This window comes from Chenopodium album, chromosome 3, assembly GCF_948465745.1.
Source record: "Chenopodium album chromosome 3, dcCheAlbu1.1, whole genome shotgun sequence".
In the NCBI taxonomy this organism is placed as follows: domain Eukaryota; kingdom Viridiplantae; phylum Streptophyta; class Magnoliopsida; order Caryophyllales; family Amaranthaceae; genus Chenopodium; species Chenopodium album.
The window spans coordinates 84768946-84792665 of record NC_137836.1 but is presented as its reverse complement, the minus strand read 5'-3'; the positions used below and the strand labels follow the sequence as shown (position 1 = coordinate 84792665).

Here is a 23720-nt window from a genome sequence, read left to right as displayed (position 1 = left end):
GCTTAGATAAAATTCTACTTGTATATTCTTTAGATATTGCATTGTGTATGGAAATATGACGTAACAATTCAGTGATTTTGAGATTTCACCCCTATTATAAGCTATCATGTTTCAATAGGATATCCATAAATATATAATAACTCATGTACTCATCATCTAGCAATAACTCCGATGTATTTCATACAAATGATCATTTGTAAAAAGGGATGCAACTCTATATGTAGAGTACATAATTCGTGATATCCAAATTTAATTAGCTAATACGGAGTAGCTAATAAAGCTTAAGGACTTTGATTAGCTGCACAAGGTAAATTAAATTTTAGGTAAAAAAATCACTACACACTCTTTGTTTTTAAATGTTCAACTTTTTGTTATTAGTTAGATATTTTAGTAATTTTGACTCAACCTTAGTTTATCTTTCGTACACTTTTAAGCCCTTTTTGGTTGAAGGAAGTTGGATGGAAAAGAAAATAAAGGAAATTGTTTTAATCATATTCCCATGTTTGGTTGAATAAACGACGACATAAAAATCTAAAAGAAAGGAAGGGAAATTGGAGGAAACTCTCTTAACAAAATTTTAGCTTTCCTTTCCTCCTAAAATTGGAGGAATTTGATTGGAAAGAGAAAAATAAAAGTAATTTTCTTTCTCTTCTCTTCATTTCCTTTCATTAACCAAATATTGGAAAATAAAATCACATTCCTTTTCCTTCTTTTCCTTTCTTTTCCCTTCTCATGCTTTCTCATCTTTTCCTTTACTAATAGTGAACCAAATAAAGCCTTAGTAATGTAATATCAACCTCTTTATCTCTCCTACGCCCAAAACATGTACTAGTACACATTTTTTTACCACTCTTCCTTACCCATTATCCACAATTTACATCCATCAATTCCTTTTTTTTTAATTAAATTATTTTCTCTTACTTCATATATATACACGATAACTTAATTAAGGTGCATTCTCTTCATCTTAATCAATCTTAACTTAACAAATTAAAAAATTAGGAGTGTTTACTTCAATTGTATTTTTCGATTTTCAAGGCAACTTATTTACACAAATTGCCATTTGAGACTCGTTGTTATAAACTTGAATTTTCTCATAACATTATTTGAACCTCATTTTTTTTGGTGCTGCAATTACATAAGTTGGATCAATTCATATTATCTCAATCGTAAAATGTGTAAAAGATGCATAAGCCTTTGCTTTAACCAGAAAGAAATTATTAGTGTGTAGCTACATGCTTGAATCCAACTATATTTTCTCAATTTCTATCAAGCTTGGGTTGCTAGGTTTTTAAGTTGGCTCATATTATTTTTCATATAAAGAAAATAGTTTTATTTAGCAACAATACATTATAAATGTATTTCTCTTTAGCTTAGTTGGTCATGATATCATAGTATATTAGTAATAATAGTTCTTTTTTTGAACCAAAGTTTGTTCAAGCATGTTTTAAAATTTTCCGCTATTTTCTAATTATATTTGTTGTACAATAAACTGTAACACACTTGCTAAACTTCTCCAAAAACCCGCCAAACGCTTTTGGATAAAATATACCACATCTTGCGCATACAAAATTATCTCTAGACATCCTATAAATAAAAAAATATCCAACCGCTATATTACGTATATTTAATAGACTCAAAAACGTTTACACAAATACTGGTGGATTTTGAAATGTCATTTACCTTCCTTTACAAACCTATCAATGCATACACTAAACCCAAATCTAATGTTTGACCCACCCAAATCCGGAAGACGCGTATAAGATTTATCAAATTTGCCATTAAGAGCATTGCCACCAATGGGGAGAAAAATGCCCATGGGTAGTTTTTGGGGTCTAAATATAAAAAAATTACTCCCCATCAATGGTCTAAATTAAAAATGCCCATGGGCAAATCAATTTTCGATCAAAGTTTGGGCAAAATTAAAAAACTGACCAAGAGTAACTGGGCCCCACGTGCTAGCTGCATTTAAATTTTTTTTTGCTAAGCTTACCTCAAAACGCAGCGTTTTGAGGAAGCGTCTGCTTTGCTTCACCTCAAAACGCTGCGTTTTGAGGGTAGGAAAAGCAAAAAAAAATTATAAGAGCAGCCCTGACAGGCGCATCAGCATAGCCAATCAGTTGCTGACACGCGTCCTGTCAGGCGAGTTGGACCAATCAGGAAATTCCTGATTATTGCAACGGTAACAATTTTGTAACGGGTATTTTGTGCTTATAAAATAAAAAAAAAATAAAAATTACCAACGGCTAGAAAAAAAAATTCTCTACAAATAGAGACCCATTTTGCCTATATTTTCATATTTTCAAAATTCACATAAATTTGTTGTATTTACATTTTCTCTCAATTTCTCCCTCATAATTAGTCATCCTTTTAATATTAGTATTAATATTATTATTATTATTATTATTATTATTATTGGAAGTATAATTATTATTGTTATTATTTTAGCTTATTAATATTATTATTGTTGTTCGTTATTATTTTTGTTATTAATATTATTATTATTATTTTTATAATAGTTATTATTATTATTGTTATTATTGTGTTAGTTTTTGAAATTAATCAAAAAAAATAGATATGGATCCCAATAACCCCTTTTACTCAATACTTTCTCAAAATTGTAATGATTTTGATGAGAATTTCATGAATCAACCTCAATTTCAACTTTTCCTACAAAGATTGAGCAACACCTCTCTGCAAAATCCTCCACAACAACAAATACCTCCACAACTTGAAATACCTCCACAAATTCCAATTGAAAACACTGATTACGAGCAATCACCTCCTGTCTACCAAGGAAGTAACTCTCAGTACGATGATAGCCAAGAAGAAAATGTGCCTGAGACACCTCAATACCCTCCGTCGACTCAAAGAATGCGGGTGGGTTCCAACCAACAACTCGCTAAAGCTAGTCGTATTTGGTCAATCGCAGAAGATGAAGCTCTTATTGGGCTATATTTAAAATACAGTGGAAATGCGATAGTGGGTACGGGCATGAAAGCAGCTGAACTTTGGCGACAAATATCTGCGGCGTACGACATGGTTCAAGCTAAGAAGCCAGAAATACTACCACCCAGAAATGCGAAGAGTTTAGAGAACCGTTGGAGAAGGATGGCGGCAGATGTACTGTTATGGACAAGTTGTTATGATGAAGCGGGTCCGTTAACTGGAAGTGGATTCAACGAAGTTGATCGAATTCAAAAGGCCTCGAAGTTGTTCCATATATCAGCCAAACCACCACACAATTTTGTTTTTCCCCACGCTTGGGAAATGATAAAGAATGACCCAAAGTGGAGGCCGAAACTCAGATGGGCATTGTCACTAAAAGAACGACAGGATTGTCAACTGCGTCCGGAAGGGGACACCGAGGATAGCAGTGGAAGTGGAAAGAGATCGAGAACTGACAGTGAAGCTGAAGGAGATGTTCCCGTTGGTGGGTTTTCATCAGGAGGTATACCCAGACCCGACGGGGTAAAAAAAGCAAAGGCTAAGCGTAAGGGAAAAGCTATTGCTCATGATAGTGCAATTTTAAGTATTGGTGAACAGATACAGGCTTGTACTGAAGTTAGAAGCTTTGAGGCAAATTTACGGCAGCAAAGGTTGGAGCTTGAAAGGGAAAAGGAAAAGAGGAAAAACAAACAGGTCGAATTACAAGAGAAGAAGATGAAATTTGATATGTTGCAAGCAATTATGTCCAAAACGACGCCACTTACACCAACTGAAGAAGCGTGGAAGGAGGAACTAATTCAAGAAGTGTATGGTGGAAAGTAGAGTAGTTTATTATGCATTATGATTTCAAGTATTTTGTTTATTTTATGTTGCAATGAATTAATTTTTATTATTAATTATGTTCCAAAAATTTATCAAATTATATTACATTTTCATATATTTTGTTCAATTATGAGTGAAGTACTAGCTACTGTGTGTAGATTTTGTCTTATACAATTATGAGTCAAGTGGTTGGTTTTATCAACCATTGAACTGTCAAATCCCAAAAAGTAGTCAAGTCCAATTGTAGTTTTTGTTTTATACAACCATTGAGTAGTCATTTCATACATAACTTCAACCGTATGACAAGCATTGGTATTGATTATTAAGAATTGAGTAGTCATGTATTTTGTTTTTACTATACATTGAGTAGTCAGTTCACACTCAGTTGAAGGACATGCACTGATAACATTTCCTATTTAAAGGTGTGAAATCCATAAATTGATCCACAACACCAAAACATTCAAAAACCAAACACAAAAAATGTTTTCCATAAGCTCAACCTCAAGCTCAAATTCTTCTGATTCAGATCAATATGCGGAATTTGATAATCTAGTTGACGAATTTGTCACAAATCACTTACCTAACATAATGCTTCCTCAACCACCTCCATCCGAGACCGAAATTGTAAATGAAGATGAAACAGTCCCGCAGCATAGGGGAGATAGATAAAGGGAGAAAAGGCATTTGCAATTGTACAATGATTACTTTGCAATAAATCCTGTGTATTCCGAAAATCAGTTTCGTCGTCGATTTCGAATGCACAAACCTTTATTCTGTTGGATTATGAATAAAGTGGTTGAGGGCGATTCGTTCTTCCAGCAGCGTAGGAATGCAGCTGGTAGGCTTGGCTTATCACCTCTGCAGAAATGCACCGCTGCAATAAGAATGTTAGCGTACGGTGTTGCTCCGGATGCCGTAGATGAATACATACGCATGGGTCAAACAACATCTAGAAAATCAATGCAACATTTTACTCTAGGGGTGATCAAGCATTTTGAGGCCGAGTACTTAAGAAGTCCAACAGATGAAGATTTAAGGAGAATCCTTCACCAAAATGAAATGCATGGATTCCCGGGCATGATCGGTAGCATCGACTGCATGCACTGGGAGTGGAAGAACTGTCCTATGGCTTGGAAAGCACAATACGCAGGTCGTAGCAAGAATGCAACCCTTATCCTCGAAGCTGTTGCGGATCAAGATTTATGGATTTGGCATGCATTTTTTGGAATACCCGGCTCTTGTAATGATCTTAACGTCCTATACCGCTCTCCGGTGTTTGACGATGTTTTGAAAGGTCGGGCACCACCAATTAGTTTTATGGTAAACGACCATGAGTACAACATGGGATACTACTTAACAGATGGTATATATCCGAACTGGGCAACATTTATACAAGGTATCACATATCCTCAACTCCAGAAGGACAAGTTATTTGCATATAAACAAGCTGCAGCTCGGAAAGACGTTGAACGTGCGTTTGGAGTTCTACAGGCTAGGTTTGCCATATTACGACAACCCTCACTTGCTTTCGACGAAGACATTTTGAGCGACATAATGAAAGCTTGTATCATTATGCACAACATGATTGTCGAGGATGAACGACACAATTACACTCGTGCCGAAGTTTTGAGAAGGTATTACGAAGAAGATCGCCCTCAGCTTCATAGAGCAAGGTCCGGTCTGAGTACAAGTGACACAGTGAATAACAACGAGCCTTTCGAATTTGACGTTGGCCGACCACCAAACGTTGATTTTGACGCGTATATTCAAAGAAGAATTACCCTGCGTGATAGCCAAACCCATTTTTCTTTGAAAGATGATTTAGTTGAGCATATTTGGCAAAAATACGGTCGTAATGAATAAATAGTTTTGTAATCGTTAATTTATTTGGTTTGTATGATTGGTGTACGATCATTATGTTCCAATGTTGTAATCGTTAATGTTGTACTAATGAAAAATGAAATTTCGCATAAAATAATGACACAAATAATTAATATTGTACTCATAAATAATTTAATCGATAAAAAAATTTAGTTAAGAATAAATATTATTATTTTATTAAAAAATACATTTTGCAAAAATTAATATTAAAAATAATTAATATTGTACTACTCATAAATAATTTAATCAATACAAAATTTTGTTAACAATAAAATTAAGAAATACTAAATTACAAATTTAATGATGTGTAGGAGAGATAAATATTGGTGGGGTATAGGGTTAAAAATAGGAGAGAGAATGGTGGGGATTATAATTTTTGACCATTGGTGTAGAATAAAAATGACCAAGAAAATGCCCATGGGGAGGAGGAGTGAGAGAGTGGTTAGAGAGAGATTGGGCAACCAAAAAAATGCCCATTAGTGGCAATGCTCTAAGTAATGTTGTATCTTCTATTGATATTTTTGTCCCTTTAGTTTCCCAACAAATACATTTTGCATGGATGACATATAGCCATATAGGTAGTTATGAGTGATGGACAAATTATATATAAATGCAACAATGTAAGATTCAAATATTTATGTTTAATATAAAATATGAAAAAAAAATAAAGATTATTCTCATATCCCAACAAAACAAAACGAAAAAATCCATATGAAAATTAGCAAATCCATTTGTAACGAATCTATTATTTTTAGTAGTGTGTACAGTAAACATGAAAAAAAATTATATTAAAATTATATATATATTAACAAATTACATAGAAATATATAATTGATTTATATTCCTATAGAGATAAAATAATTTATGGTTAATATCTTTCGCATTCTTTTGTTCCTCTACATATTTTTTTTATAATTTATTAGTGATTGTAGTCACTCTTTATTAATTTTTAAATTTAATAAATGAGAAACAATTGGTAACATTTTTAAAAATTCATTATACCTATGAATTTAATTAAAATATTTAACATCATACCTTTCATTTTTGCTCAATTAATCTCATGGAAGGTATCATGATTTATTATATTTTGCTTAATTAATTAATCAATCAATCAATATAAATAAATAATACTAAAATAGACACCTAGAATAACACATTTCAATTTTTGGATGGTGCTAAATTTTCACTCTAAATATTTTTTTTAATTATTTTTTACTTTTTTATTTAGCTATTTTTTTTAAAAAAAAAAATTTACCTTCATTTTATTTATTTTTTAGGTTAGTTTCTATTATGTCTGGTTAGGATATAATTATTTCCTATTAGTTCTTTTGTGATTGTTTCAATTATAATATTTTTTTTTATAATTGAAGATTTAAAATTTATTACTATTGTTATAGGTTTGTGCCAATTTGTGTTTGCATTAAGTATAGATTAAATCATCCGTCAAAAAAGAAAAAAAAAAGTATAGATAAATTACATTTTTTTTTTGTTTAAAAAAAAAAAAACATTTATATTTTTTATAAGCTGTTTAACTATGAAATCGTTGAAATATAATTTTTTTTTTTGTAATATCATGTGTTGCACGGAATCTAAGCTAGTATAAGTATATATTTATATTACACGTTTAGTTGTTTACAATCAAGTAATTTTTTTTGTTATTAAAGACGTACATTGCGCAGAAATAAACTAGTGTTATTTAGAATATCACCCTTTTCATCCCTCATCCACCCAAAAGCATGTACTCATTTTTTTTTACCATTGTTCCTTACCATTATTCACAATTAACATCCAGGACTTTATGTACTCCATTTTTATTTTTTACTAGGTTAAGTCTCGTGCCATGCACGGTAATCTTCATTATTTAACGAACATTAGTTTAACACAATATTTAAGTCATTAAAGTTGCCGTTAAAAGAGTTTTTGTAATTTGTACTTAGAAATTATTTAAAATATACATAATATTTTGTTTTAAAAAAATATTGGAGTACAATTAAAATTGAATGGAAAACGTTTTATGATTATTTGAGTGTTTTTTTTTTTTTTTTTTTTTTTTTTTTGCTGTAAATATTTCGAATGTATTTATTTCTTCTGTCAATTATTATTATTTTTAAATAAGAAATAATGAAAAAGATTTGAAATATGAGCAACAATAATTCAGCCTAAGTCTATTATAGAAAGTAGAGAAGATTGTTGCACACTCTTGCTATTATTGATTTGGTACATAAATTCTTGCTAATTTTGCTACCATTAAGGGTATTTACAATTTAGTTGGACAAGGATTTAAATATTACCTAAAGTGGTATTAATCTGGTAAAACATGACAAAATCACGCGTCGATCGGTGTAATTAATGTTAATGTTAATTTAACTAATCTACTTTTAGTTAGCTTATCCGCTCGTTAGCTTTTGCCTTTGAAATAATTCTCCATTATTATTTATTTTATCTTAATTTATAATTTTATATACACAAAACACAATAATTCAGACACAAACTTTTTAAAAAATCGGGTGTACAATAATTATTGTACATCCATTATAAAGATAGCTTAAAGTGATTAAAAGTTATCTCTGAAATGAATAAAAGTTACCCCAATATGCGTAAAAGTAACCTAATTCAAATAAAAAGTATCTACACTTTATTAGTAAAGATTCACATTTTAAATGACTAAAAATCAATTATTAATGATTGAATGTAATTAAATTACCTTTAAAAAACTTTTCTTGTTGTCTATTTATATAAAGATTGTATTATGTTTAAAGTTACCCAAAAACAGACAAAATGTTACTCTAAAATTAGCTAAAAGTTACCATTATACTACTCGATGTACACTAATATTAGTGTAAATCGGATGTATACAAAAATTTTTGTAATTCAAATAAGCTCATTTTTTTTTTGAAAGAAATATTACTTCGTATATTTACCAAAAAAATATTGTCCATTTTTTTTTAATGTAGAAAAAAATAAAATAGAAATTTTAAAATGGGGAATTTACACCCAGCTTCAGTAACCCGGGAATTTTAAGATTTGCAATTTTATTTTGGCGACCCAAAAATTCCCCAAAACTTTCATCGTACAACTCATTTTTCACGCAATTCGCATTTTCTTTCTCTCTCCTACTCTCCCGCCTTCGTTACTCCATCTCTCTCTCTTCTATTTTTCCCAATCAATTCTCACTGATTGCTGCAACTCGTAAGTTTTTTCAAACCCTAGAACTTAAATTCATGCTTCTTTTCTTCAATTTCGCTGATTTTCTCTTCAATTTTAGGGCTAATTTATACTTAATCATCTTCTGCTTACTTCCATTTATCATTTTAGTTCTCATTTTTGATTTATGATGCAGTTACATAAAGTTTTGATTTCGGTTTGATTTCATTTGCAGAGGTTGCGGCATAGTGTATCTGCTGTAATCATGCATATAAAGCAGGTAATCCCTAATTTTATGATTTTTTACTAGTTTAAAACCCTAATTGAAGACACTTGGGTTTGAATATTGGATAATTGAGTGTGTTTTTGGTGATTATTTTGGTTGTAAGTCTAATTAGTTTGTGTTTTTTGTTGCAATTCGTCTCGATTTTATGTGAAGGTTATTATTGAAGGTTTTAAGAGTTATAAAGAACAAGTGGCCACTGAAGCATTTAGTTCAAAGGTTAATTGTGTAGGTATGGTTTTCTTCCTGATTATCTTCACTGTTGTTTGTCTTTCTCTTTGATTCTCCTGCTGCGAATTTACTTATATTGTACTACTCGTGACATCCACCGTCCGAAAATATGGGCCATAAAAGGAAACAGATGTTGTATCTTTCAAGTAGTCAGAAAAATCGGAATCCAGGAACATTGTTTATACAATTATGTGATATAGATGTAGAAAGTGAGGGAATGATGATCCTCCAACATAATGGGTGATCATGGAACTGTGATCGAGGTTTGGGATTATTTGAAGTATTTTTTTTTTGGATGCGATACATAGTTATCTGATGATCTGGTTACTATATTACGTGCTTGCATTTGACTGTTACTAAGACAAATAACCGAAAAATTACACATAGTGACTTTTCCTATTATTAAGGTGAGCTTATGACACATGTTTATATCCAGATAATGTTTGCTTCTGGACACTTTTTTTTGTTTACTAAATTTGCATTGCTAAGGGAATATATTAGTCTGCTCTTTTTTTTTTTTTTTTTTTCTTTTTTTCTTTTCCCAAGCCATTAAATATGAAAGTCCAAGGAATTTTATTATTTTTGTTTTAATTGGGATGTTGGGGGGTTTATAAGAAGCATTTATTCACAATTAATACATTCTTAGTTTCTCACTCATATACAAACATTGTGATTACTGTTACTTCTAGATAGAGCTTTGCTCATGTACCCCTTTGCCCTTTCTCCTAATTTCTGCTATTTATCTCCACATAGGGTTTTTTGCAACAAAATTTTCAGCTTATGACTCAGAGAAAAAAAGCATATGTTTGCTTAGCTATTACATCAGTAATTAAAGCTTGAAGTGATATGCTTTTTGAATTTTTGACATTTGAGGCTGTAAATTCTTTTTATTATATATATATATTTTAAATAAAATAAACCTTCGAGTGAAATAAAAGATGAGTGAATACTATCTGTGCGCGAATTTGACATTTGAGGTTATGATCTCATTTTTGGAATGCAATTATTTTAGTTGGGTAAGAGTTGGTTTTATGGTATTGTATTTCTGGTGGAAAATACAATCTTTGGATGACTAGTTGGAATGTTGCTGTTGGTTGAACTTGCCTAGCAGCATGTTGTGCGTCTCAGTGTAGGTATTTTGGCAGTGGAAATATGTAGTATTTGCTGGTGTTTTGTTACGTACATGCTTGCATGTTAATACTGATTATGTATATGCTATTGTGGGTGTATGCAACAATGCCTCTTGTCTAAAACTTGGAGTTTGTTGCTGCATGCAGTTGGTGCTAATGGTTCTGGAAAGTCAAACTTTTTTCATGGTAGGTTATTTACATATATTATTTACCTACTTATCTACCTTTATATGTTTTTATATTTGTATGTTAGATTCTCCATTTAACAAATTTCCCCTATGCAGCAATCCGTTTTGTCCTCAGTGATCTTTTCCAAAATCTTCGTAGCGAGGACAGGCATGCGTTACTTCATGTAAGTTTTTCTGTTATTCATTCAATTTTGATGTATGCATCCCTAGGGGTTGACTATAAACTTTGATTATATTTCTTCACATGGTATTTTTTAGGAATTTTTATTATGAAATCACATTTAGATTGGTGTTAAAAATGCTTAAAGAATGTTTACTCTTTCTTTTTTAGCTTCTTTTAATGTCATTCTGGGTCAGTGTATATTCACATTAATGCTCTCAGATTTGATATGTGGTTGATGAATTCCTAATTTTGGGCGTTCTTGCAACATCTCTGTATTGCTAGCAGTGTGGCCATTTCAGACCCAATCCTCATATTTTGGACCAATATAATCAACCCTGCCTTGGCATTACTAACTACCAATGCATCTATGCTGTCTCTTTCTTTGTTTGCCTATTGTAGGATATTTATTTGTTTGGGTGTATTGAAATCTTTTAAAAAAGAAAAGATATTGCTTCCTATCCACTTATTCAATATTAGTCTCTATGTGAGGGTATTTGGAGCTTTTCTCTAAAGAGATGCCTAATTGAGGTTACTATTATGGATATATGCTGAACCTTTGGATGGTGTTAAATGTTAAATTTCCCAAATTTTCGTAAAAAACTTGACTACTATTGCTTCTCTCACTTGTGGATAACTTTTAACAGGAAGGAGCAGGAAATCAAGTTTTGTCTGCATTTGTGGAGATCGTGTTTGATAATACTGACAATCGAATTCCGGTAATATATTCTTTACACTTGTTTCTGTTTCCCCTTATTCATCCTCTCATCTATAAGGGTATTTTTCTGCTCGCTGATCTCTGTCATAAACTTCCTACATTCAAATGATCTGCATATCTTCCAACTCTTCCTCACTTGGCTCCTGCACTTTTTTTTGGCCAGGGGCGTGAATTGAAATTTATCATCCACGAACATATTTAATGAATTATTACGTCATATACTTTAGCTCATTGGTGGGTGTTGGTTCATGAACTTGTCCATTGTTTTACCTTTTTCAGGTTGATAAAGATGAAGTCCGCTTGCGGCGCACAATTGGGCTCAAAAAGGATGAATACTTTTTGGATGGGAAACATATCACGTGAGAACACATCCTATTTACTGTATCTCCTGATTTCATTTCCTTATATATTTCATCAGTTTCATTGCCCTTTGATTAAATTTGCCCTTGTTGAATTAAATGTTATACTGTTTTGTATAGGAAGACAGAGGTCATGAACCTTCTAGAAAGTGCGGGATTTTCTCGCTCAAATCCTTACTATGTTGTACAGCAAGGAAAGGTGACTATCGACTTGCTTGTCTGTGCTAATATGTTTATATGTAGGTTAAATCATGCCAGAAACTTTTATCTCTTCTCAGTGGCTTGATATTATTTTTCTGAACTGGGATGTTTTGTAGATTGCATCATTGACACTTATGAAGGACGCAGAACGACTAGATCTGCTCAAGGAAATTGGAGGTACTCGAGTTTATGAGGAGAGGCGGCGTGAGAGTTTGAAAATCATGCATGAAACTGGTTAGTCACAACTAAATGAATTACCTTTAGCATTACTGTCCATTGTATGATAAAGATGGCATGAGGTGGTGCCTGAGGCATTAGGTGCTAGAAGCAGAAATTATCTGCAAGGAATCAGTCTAAACCTCCTGATATCCGTTTTACTTATGCTAGAAGGCCCAAGAATTAGAGGGAAGAATGCTGAGTTGTCAGGTTGTTAAATTCAGTTTGGGAAGAAGGGTAAAATAGTAATCTCTAGATAAGTTTGTTATGAGTTTGTTATTTCTAGGCTGGCATGCTTAAGGTGTGTTAAGTCTGTTTTTGTGAATTAATTTTGGGGTATTAATAGATGATTGGTGTAAGGGGAATGCATCAGAAAATTAATTGAGTGTTTTGTTTTGGGAGAGCTCCTTCCTCTCGAAAGAAGGATTGTATTATTGGATACTCTGTTCAGTAATACATTTATCATTCCCTTGGCTGCCATTACTCTGTCTCTCTAGCTTGCTAGCTTACTGCTACTCATACTAATCTCTAGCATTATCATCTTCATGGACCTCGATTAATTGTGCAATTGGGGCACCCTAAGCTCTGAGAATATTTAGAAGCACCTAACAAAATTGTGGCTTTTAAATCTTCTGTGATTCAAAATTGTGGCTCTATTTTCCATATATGATATGTGTGTAATTTGCATAAGCATGTGCCCTTGTTTCTCATCTCAGGTTTAGGCTCGAGGAAGTCTATTGCTTTTGTATGCGTCGTGTCTCTTTTGATTTGATTTGTCCATTTTGCTATTTCCTTGTGATTTTTCCTCTGGTTACCAGGTAATAAACGAAAACAGATTATTGAAGTAGTTAAATACTTGGATGAGCGGTTGAAGGAGCTGGATGAAGAGAAGGAGGATCTGAGAAAATATCAGCAGCTTGACAGACAGAGAAAATCCCTGGAGTACACCATCTATGATAAGGAACTCCAAGATGCTCGACAGAAGTTAGCTAAGGTCAGCATTTTGCCTGAAGTAGATATATGACATGGATACACAATTTTAATTTGATCAACACTCTAAACACATAATGGATGTAATTAATATTTGAGAAATTTGTTGTTGTTAATGGTATGGATAGTATATAATCCTGTTAAAACTGAGATAATAATTCACTTCAATGTAGCTATTTGATGATTTATTGATGTGTGATGATGAACTATTGTCGTCAATACACGGTTTTTGTATGGGTTTGAATACAAAAGCCTTTACTCACCTAATCCTTCTATTATTGTTTGGTTGTTTCTCATATCCAAATTTGGTTGTTGCCGGGTTTGTTAAATGTATGCTTTTTTTCAGGTTGAAGAAGAGCGGGACAAAGTTTCTGATAAGTCAACTACAATGTACAACACTGTTCTGGAGTCTGAAGAAAAATGCAAGGTCTTGGACAAGGATTCGAAAAGGCTTTCCAAAGAGCTTCAAGTGTTGAGCAAGGAGAAAGTGGCAGTTGAGAGTCGTCGTACAGAAGCAATAAAAAGGAAGACACAACTTGAGCTTGATTGCAGAGACTTGAAAGAGAGGATTTCCAGAAGTTCACGTGTTAAGGTTGTAGAGGGTTGACTGTATTATTGCTTAAAAATTTAAGTTCTTTGTCTATGGAGTAGCAATTTATTGAAGATGCAATTTATTGAAGATAGAAAACATTTCTTTCCTTTTTTTATGGGTTGCTGTAGAATGATGCTGCCAAACAGCTTGAGTTTGTGAAACGGGAAATCTTGGAGTCAACTAATGAGATTGAAGTAATTAAGCCTTCATATGATGCCTTAAAGATGCAGGAGAATGAGATGACTAAAGGGTATGACTGGGAGAAGCCTTGGATATGTATATTTCTGGCATGTGCCTGCTAATATTTGATGGCCTGCCTTTTCCTTGAGTTTAGAGATTGCTTTTTGGTTCTCATGCCGGGGATGAAAGGCACTATAATTTAACTGATTGGATTACTTTTCTCCCTTTTGTAACTTGCAGAATAATGGAGCGTGAAAAGAAGCTCAGTATCCTTTATCAGAAGCAAGGTCGGGCCACTCAGTTTCCTAGTAAAGCAGCTCGTGATAAGTGGCTTCAAAAGGAAATAGATGAACTTGAGCGAGTTCTTTCTTCAAACCAGTTACAGGTAATACATTGCAGATTTTATGCTAATGGGCTTTATAAAGAAAACTAATATTAATATATAGTAATCTTAGCCATCCATTATTTTAATGCACTGCTCAGATTTAACCGCAAGGGGTAATTTGGAAAATCCTTGGTACTTGCAATGATTGCTATTCATTATTTATAAGGCTCGGTCACCTATCCCATTGCATGACCTCTAGTTTGGAAAGTTTTCCTTATTGTCTTTACTTTATACTAATCTTGAACGTTCTTTCAAAAAAAAAAAAAAAAAAAATCTTTAACGTATTTTCTGCTTTACAATGATTTTGTCTTGATTGCATCTCCATCTTCTCTTATACACTTTACTTTTCTATTATTACAATAGATTGTTCAATGACAAGTTATCTTTTATAGCTCTTTGTTGTGATAAGTTTCCGAACTAATTTGGGACCAAGGGAGTATTTGCAGTGGTAAGTGTTCGAACTAATTTAGGATAGAGGGAGTAATTGACATAATTCTTGTTGATGAGAAGAATTTTCTGTTAAATGGAACTGGTGTGCCTTTGTACATCACTAAAATTTCAAGCAAGCTTTCACGGTTTCTCTGATCTGTCCAGATTGGGAGTAATGCTAATGGATTGAATAAGGGATAGGGATACACTGTAGGAATGACAATACTGGGTACTGGTGGGGAGGAAAAAATAAGATTGAAAAAGAATGGTGTCTTGCAGCTTTGTACCAGTGGATGCTGGGTCTGGAACTTGCTTTACTGTTGGTTCATTTCCAGATTGGCAGCAAGCAGTGGCAATTGTCTGGCAGTGGAATGGTTAGCAATTATATAAGGATAGAAAAAGGGGTGGGGGTTTGGATTATCTTGTGGATAACACACTTTATTTTGACTGTTCAATTGTGATTGAGTATAATATTATGCATCTGTTTGTTGGAGTGTATCCTTTTGTCTGTCCAATCCAATAACTAATTTTCTCACATATTGATTGTTGAAGTCGAGTATTATTTGGATTTTGTGCTTCTCTGTTGTTAGAGAAAAGAGATGGAGTGGGCAGATAATTCCTTGTTCCTGACTACTATTCTCAATGATTTTTACAAAGCACTACATTGCTAGAACGTGCTACTTTGTCTTCATTAGCCTTGAGATTTTACCTTGTATCTTAACAAGCACTACATTGCTGGAACGTGCTACTTTGTCTTGAATTCTTGATTAGCCTTGAGGTTTATGGTGTGCTGTTGCATTGTGAGCTGTAGACGTTTAATGTGCTGAATTTACTTTTTTTTTTTGCTCTATCATCAGCTTCTTTTGAATTTAGAGTTAATTTTTTCTGCTGTCTTGGCTTCTGTTTCTACAGGAACAGAAGCTCCAGGATGAATTTGATAACCTCAATGCTCAGCTCAGGGATATAGATGATTTTATTAAATCCCGAAAAGCTAATTTGTCAGCACTTGAAAGCAATATTAATCAGTCAAACGATGGGTTTATTACATCCAAGGGGCAAAGAGACAAGCTACAAGATGAGCGGAAGTGAGTTCTGTTCCCTTGTCCTTAAGTCTCCTTGTTTGTTTGGTTGTTTGTTCAATTTTTAATTTTCACCTTTGTCTATCTGGATTGTTGCACTGTTTTCTAATTTTAATGTTGTACATGCCAGGGTGTTGTGGGAAAGAGAAAATGAGCTGTCTTCTGAGATCGAAAAATTAACGTCTGAGGTGGTGAAGGCAGAAAAGAATCTTGACCATGCCACTCCTGGTGTAAGTGCTTTTGAACTATCCATTTGGTATTGTATTCGTGTAGGAGTTGCACGACAACTGTTATATGCTCTATGGAACCTGATGTGGGAGTGTGATGTCTTGGTGTTTATCTTTTTTCTTTTGACCAAATGTTTGAGCAAAATTATCTTTTTGAATGATTGATTCTCTCACTTTCCTGAGCTTGTGCTGGTAAAGCTTTAGTGTAGTACATAAAGAGGCATTTTAAAAGAAGACTTGATTTATGCTTTATAGTGAAGGTGCTTGCTGAGATCCATCTTTCTGCTTGATCAGTCAATTAGGTTTTTGAATAATGGAACTTTGGGTTGTTAGCTTAAATTATGGCCTGTGCCTTTTTATATCTGTTAACACTTAAATATTAGATAAAAGTTTCTTGTAATCTGGAATTTAAAACAGCAAACTGCCTTCCTGGCTCCACACTCTTTGTGTAAATGAAAAATTTCACTAGCAATGTACTACAGTATTACTCACCTCTTCTTTTAGTATTTAATCTATAGTTTGATGATCAACTTGGCTTAGACTACCTTCCCTGCATGGCCATCCATAATTCAAGTATAATAGAAGGGAAAAAGTAGTTTTCCATCTTCCTTTACCATGTATCAGCAATGTGTATTACTTGATCTTTATTTTCTCTACTCTATTTTGTAGGATATTAGGAGGGGACTGACTTCTGTTAGGAGAATTTGCGACCAGTACCGGATTGAGGGTGTCTTTGGGTCACTCATTGAGTTGTTGGAATGTGATGAGAGGTTCTTTACTGCAGTTGAAGTTACTGCTGGAAACAGGTATATGCTGTTCCCATGATGAAACTTAGCCTTGGAAAGCTATGTCTAATCTCTCAGAGACTAATTTTTTCATGTGTCATTGTTATTGCTATGTGCAGCTTATTCCATGTGGTGGTTGATTCAGATGAAACCGCAACTAAGATTATTAGGCATCTCAATGCCTCAAAGGGTGGACGAGTGACATTTATACCTCTGAACAAGGTCAGGCCTCCACATGTCACTTGTCCACAAAACGACGATGTAGTACCTTTGGTGAAGAAATTAAAATTTCAAGATAACTACTCTAAAGCATTTTCCCAGGTGAGCATCCCTTTTTTTTTTCCCTTAATATGATACTTTGGTTGTTAGAAAGTTTGTATATTTTTATCTATGAAATGTTCATACCTTCACCATCGACCATTTTAGTAACCTGACGTTTCTAAAGACTACTGCATTAGAGGGATGTTTGATTTATTTTGAGTTATCTCTTATCTGCTTAGCAGCATGATGGCTCTTTTTGCTTTAGTCTTAAAATTACGACACCAAATACTTTGTATGAAGGCAGGGTGGAAGGCCGTTGTGCTTGTCAAAATGTCTCTCCATTGTAAATGATGTTGGGCTTATTAAAGGATTGATATTTGTCCTTTTTTTTTCCGTATCATATTAGCTACCTTTTCCCAAGTTCTAAGAGCTTTGGAACTGGGATATAGTTATTGTAAATACTTCTTTCTGTGGCTATGTCCAAAGCTGTTGGTTATCTCTTTGGTTATTTTATTTTATTTTGTTTATTATTTTGTATAGATGTGCTTTTGACTTCAGTCTCATTATGTATAGATGTGCTTTCGACTTCAGTCTCATTTCATTTCCTTTATTCTGTAACATTTTTAAGCTTATGAAGCTGTATTAACTTGACCAAGGTATTTGGAAGAACTGTGGTCTGTCGAAATTTGGATGTTGCTGCCAGAGTTGCTCGGACTGATGGTTTAGATTGCATTACTCTGGAAGGTCCCCAAATTTTCCCTTTTCTTGCTAATTGATATTGCTTCTGTTGATCACCTTTTTGATTTTGTTTTATACTGGAGCAGGTGACCAAGTAAGCAAGAAAGGTGGGATGACGGGAGGATTCTATGATTATAGACGCTCGAAATTGAAGTTTATGAATATAATTAAGCAGAATACACGGGTAATTAATATGAAGAAGAAAGAGCTAGAGGAAGTAAGGCTCCAACTTCAAGATATCCTTCTCCTAAGGCTTTATAATCAAAACTTAAATGCTAACCCTCTCTCTCTCTCTCTCTCTCTCTCTCTGGCAAATATTAGGAGTGTACATGGTTTAGAAAAAACAAAAAAAATTCTCAAGAAACCGGTAGGATGTTTGGTTAACAATTTTTATGCTTAAGGATTTGAGGTTTTTTTGTTGCTTCTGGCTCAACATATAGTACCACCAATCCACCTAAAGTAAGACTGCTTTTTTTTGTTTCTTATTATTAATTTCTTTTATATATAAAGTAAAGTTCACTCCATTAATTTTTTAACCTGTGATAGGTATTTAAATTGTATGTTAAATTTTTTGTGCTGGTATATAGATATATTTTACTGCTTAAAATAATTCTGAATTTCAAATTCATGATTTCTTGGGAATGTTACCAAATCTGTCAATCTTCGTGATCCTAATGTTGTTAACCTCATCCTTAACAATGCCTTTAATACCACTGTTTGGCTTAGTTGGTACTATGATGTGAATCGTTAAGCCATCTATTTGTAAGTACAAATTTTGCTTAAGTTGGGTAAAGAGGATTCTAAAAGTTTAATCCCATACTGGTCTTGGAGTTTGTACAGAGAGAGGGAGACATTTTGATACCGAGGACTTTGACAATATGTCTATCATTTGTTATGTCTTAACAATCATCACATATAGATCAGAAAATTACTGAGAAGATTACAGAGCAGCAAAAAATAGATGCTGATCGTGCTCATCATAGATCAGAAGTGGAGCAGCTTCGTCAGGATATTGCAGATGCTAACAAGCAAAAGCGATCAACATCTACTGCTCTAGAAAAGAAGGTATGCACCAAATGGTGTTTACAAATTAAAATGTGATTAATTTGATTTTTACATCTAGCTTGTTGCTTTTTTGTAGGAAAAATTGCTTTCTAATGTACGTACACAAATTGAGCAACTTAATGCCAGTGTAGCCCAGAAACAGGCTGAGATGGGTACAGACCTTGTTGATCATTTGAATCCAGAGGAGAGGGTTCTTCTGACTCGATTGAACCCAGAGATCAAGGAAATGAAGGAGAAACTAATGGAATGCAGGTCAAAGCTTATGGAGGTTGGCACAAATGTTATTTGAAGAGTTAACTATATTTTTTGTCAAGAATGTGTTACTTTGTGTATAGTCTTCAATCTCTTCATGTTTTTCTTTTCCATTTACAGATTGAAACAAAAAAATTGGAGCTTGAGACAAATCTTTCCACAAATCTGTTGCGTCGCCAACAGGAGTTGGTTGACATTATGTCATCTGCAGATGATGAAATGTTGTCTGCTGAGGCTGAATCAAATCAGAAGGAAATGGATGAGGCCAAATCTTTAGTGGATGAGGCAACAGAGGAGCTAAAAAGCGAGTCTTGAGTCAGATCTGTTTTTTCCTACCTTATTCGCCTGAATGGTTCTTCTAATCCTCTAATGTCTGTTGTGCAGGAGTTTCTGCGTCAATGAACAATATAACGAAGAAACTAAAGGAAATTAAAATTGAAGATGATAGATTGCAGGTGATGATCAATTTCACACATTTATGCAGCAGTTAATGTCTTTTGATTTATTGTTGTTGATTTAACTACTGTCAATGCAGAAATTAAGAGTCGATTATGAGAAAAGGCTTCAGGAGGAAGCAGAAGAACTAGAGCAGTTAATAAGCAACAAGAATATGCTTCTTGCTAGGCAGGAAGAGTACTCAAAAAAAATCAGAGACTTGGGTCCGTTGTCTTCAGATGCTTTTGACACGTAATGTGATTTCTGCACTCAACTAATATATTTATCTGATAGTATAGCTGTAGTTTTTTTTTGCTTAGTTGACAACTGTTTGATGTATGCTGATCAATTCAGATAGTTTTAATGTTTAATTATCATCAATGAGGGTCCTCTTTCAATTTGAGTGAATGTCTTACACTCTTACCTGTTTTTACATGAGTATTAGATAGATAAGCAAAATTTAGCATGCAGAACTTATCTGCTTAATACAAGTATTACTTTTGAAAATGGGTGAAATTGCGACAAGCTGGCGTGATCAGCGTGTTTTAATTTTCTGTATATGTTGAGGATCTGGTAGCAAGGTAGTTTTGATGGTTTATAAAAATGTCTCTAAGTGCAAATAAGAATTAGGAACGTAATTTCAGTTATTAGGGTCATCTTTCGTATGGGGATTCTGATGATTTGGTGAGGAACTAAGCAGTTGCATAATTTGGAATTTTGTTTCTATGGAATCCAATGCTGTTAGAGAGATGGTAAGCCTCTGGTTTTGTTCCCAAGAGCCATGACTGGTTTGTGTTATAAGATGTGGGAAATGTTCCATAGATTTTTTTTTTGTTCAAATTTGAAAGCAAAGTCATGTAACTCATCTTATTCGTGATCATACTTATTTTAATTGTTCTTCTTAAGAACTCTTTTTTGATAATATGCTTGTATAAACAGGTATAGGCGGAAAGGCGCAAAAGAATTGCATAAGATGCTTCATAAGTGTAATGAACAACTTCAACAGTTTAGTCATGTGAACAAAAAAGCTTTGGATCAGTATGTAAATTTTACAGAGCAAAGGGAAGAGCTCCAGAAAAGGCAAGCTGAGCTGGATGCAGGTGATGAGGTAAATTTCAGCTTGTTGACTGTTTAAATATGCTCAAGAGACATAATTGTCTCTGATTTTATCACATTCGTTTGGCTCTCTCTCTCTCTCTCTCTCTCTCTCTCTCTCTCCATTGTTTGTACTCTGATGTATGTAAAATATGTGTGTGTGCGCGCGCTATTACCTTTTGCTGCAGAAAATTAAAGAATTAATAGAAGTTCTGGACCAACGAAAAGATGAGTCTATAGAGCGTACTTTCAAGGGTGTTGCTAGGAACTTTCGAGAGGTATTCTCTGAACTTGTGCAAGGAGGTCACGGATTCTTGGTTATGATGAAGAAAAAGGTTAGTAAAATTATAAATTTACCCAGCTTCTTGAAGTTTAGTCTGTTTACTGATGTTATTTTATCGTGAATATTAGTCTATTCAATTCCTTGAGATTCTTCAGTCCTTATCTTCTCGGGCTCTTGTTCACTTTATTCAGTGCATAAAGACCTACCATTACATTTCTTGAGTGATTACTAGTTACTATGTAGTCATTGACCGGTAGTTATTGTTGGATTTATTGACAAGACACCAGCTGCCTGTTACTTCACACAAATAGAGATCAAAAGCATACAGTTTGCCTGATAGTGACACCCAGTTCTTATAAACCATGAAAGGTGTTTGGCAAATTGGCAGGCTCTGCTACTGGGCAATGCTGGTGCTACTTATTCCGCTGGCATGTATGAATTTTTTGTTGGATGGATGGTTGATGGGGTGCTATGTAAATCATACTTTATTAAATCAAGTTATTCAACCACTCTTGCTCAACCTTAGATATACTAATGGCACTTAAATTTAGCCAATACATGTGGAAGTCCCTTAGATTAGGCAACTAGCTGGGTCTGACACTTCCAATCCCTATATACTATCTCTTTGCTTTCTGTCTGAAACTCTGAATCACGTAGCCAGGAAGGAAGGTGGATCTTGTTTGTTTGTTCTGTTTAGTTGCTGTTTTCTTTACTTTACTTCAGTACTTCATGCTTGAAGCCTTGAACTTATAACAATCCCTATATACAATCTCTGTGCTTTCAGTCTGAAACTCTGAATCACGTAGCCAGGAAGGAAGGTGGATCTTGTTTGTTTGTTCTGTTTAGTTGCGGTTTTCTTCACTTTACTTCAGCACTTCATGCTTGAAGCCTTGAACTTATAACATTGTAATTTTTAACAGGATGGAGACAATGGAGATGATGATATGGATGAAGATGGGCCCCGTACAGCAGATACTGAGGGAAGAGTAGAGAAATATATTGGAGTGAAAGTGAAGGCAAGTATACTATAGCAGGGTTGTTTTGCATGAGTTATCTTTCTATCCACAGAAATATTCATTGTTTTGTCTGGAATGTCTTTTACATTTGTATCTGCAAACAAGGGATTTTTTATTTTAACCCATTGATATAGTTAATTGAATTTGACTGTTAGATTAGTTTAAAAAGGAAACTGTCCTACCAAATAGTTCATGGTTTTACACTTTGAGAAAAGGTTTTCATGGAAATTTTGCAAAGATAATGCAAGGTTTTTGTGTAAGTTGACCTGCAGTAGAATATGGGGTGAAGAGAATATGTGTGAAGTAATGGTATAGTTTGAGGGAATAATAAGTTATGGATGATATCCATTCAGTTATCTCAGGTATTTTGCTGAAAGTGTACATCATTTAACAAAATTAAGTAATATGTATGAGGTATATATTGTTGCTGAAGCTACTCAAAGCTTCGAGTTTCTTATCTGATCAAGACACTTGTATCTGTATGAGAGCTTATTTTTATAATATTATTTACTCCTAGAAATAATTGAATAATTCTTCTCGGCTCAACCATTATTGATCTGAAAATATTCTAAGTGATGATTTACATAACAGGTATCTTTTACTGGGCAAGGGGAGACACAGTCTATGAAGCAATTATCTGGTGGTCAGAAAACCGTTGTAGCATTGGCATTGATCTTTGCCATACAGAGATGTGATCCAGCCCCATTTTATCTTTTTGATGAAATAGATGCAGCACTAGATCCTCAGTACAGAACAGCTGTTGGAAGTATGCTTAACTTTTCCTTATAGTCTTCTTTCTTAATGTGAAAAAACTGACCAATTTCATAATCTAGTTATATATCTGCAATAATTTTCTGAAATTATTTGTGGCTTTGTATTTTATTTTGATCACCTGAGGATCCTTACCTGTTCTTTTGTTAGATATGATCCGTAGGTTGGCTGACCAAGCAAATACACAATTCATTACTACAACTTTTCGACCAGAGCTTGTGAAAGTTGCTGACAAGATTTATGGAGTGACACACCATAAACGTGTCAGCCGAGTAAATGTTGTCTCTAAAGATGAAGCGTTACAGTTCATTGAGCGAGACCAGACTACCAATGCCGATCAGTGAGGTTAGCTCCACCTTCTGAGTTGTTCCAATTTGTTAGCTTTGGTGCTTCACAATCATCTGCTCTGAAATTGTATGCTGCTTGCTTTGCTTTAATTTAGGGATCAATAGTGCTGGATTCGCCCGTTGTGAGATGATCTTATGGTTGACAACTTGAGTTGACCCATCTATTACTGAGCCTGTACATTAGTTTATATCAGAGGCCTATGTTGTACATAGATGGTAGTAGGATGGATAACGGACATTCTGATTACTTTTTTAAGTATTGACATCATATAGTGTTGCACATACTCGTATGTAGTTTTATTTATTTATATTCTTGTTGATCAACTCTGTTATTTGGTCATTTTGGAACCAAAATATTTTTTTATATTTTGCTAACATCCTCATCATCTCGTCAAAATTAATTGTCCAAACAGCTGTTTTTTCCCTCCCGATAATGATCTTATTTTCATGTCACGCACAAATAACTAACCAGGATCATTTGGTAAATCTTAAGATCAGACAATAATTG

The 23720-nt window shown here is 33.8% G+C and overlaps 1 protein-coding gene across 1 annotated transcript; it reads left to right on the top strand.

Annotated features, from left to right (window-relative positions):
* The first annotated feature begins 8691 nt into the window (after window positions 1-8691).
* On the top strand, window positions 8692-23622 carry LOC145624687 (structural maintenance of chromosomes protein 3-like). The gene is made up of 30 exons (XM_081677775.1): window positions 8692-8841; window positions 9032-9076; window positions 9236-9311; window positions 10588-10626; window positions 10725-10792; window positions 11436-11507; window positions 11786-11865; window positions 11986-12064; window positions 12183-12300; window positions 13101-13276; window positions 13619-13864; window positions 13993-14114; window positions 14285-14429; window positions 15771-15943; window positions 16068-16167; window positions 16834-16970; window positions 17069-17270; window positions 17867-17954; window positions 18035-18188; window positions 18866-19013; window positions 19090-19281; window positions 19386-19569; window positions 19650-19720; window positions 19801-19952; window positions 20640-20808; window positions 20984-21130; window positions 21999-22094; window positions 22686-22860; window positions 23016-23210; window positions 23308-23622. The coding sequence occupies exons 2-29, from the start codon at window positions 9062-9064 to the stop codon at window positions 23207-23209; spliced, it is 3618 nt and encodes a 1205-aa protein (XP_081533901.1). The 5' UTR covers window positions 8692-8841; window positions 9032-9061; the 3' UTR covers window position 23210; window positions 23308-23622.
* Window positions 23623-23720: the final 98 nt, after the last annotated feature.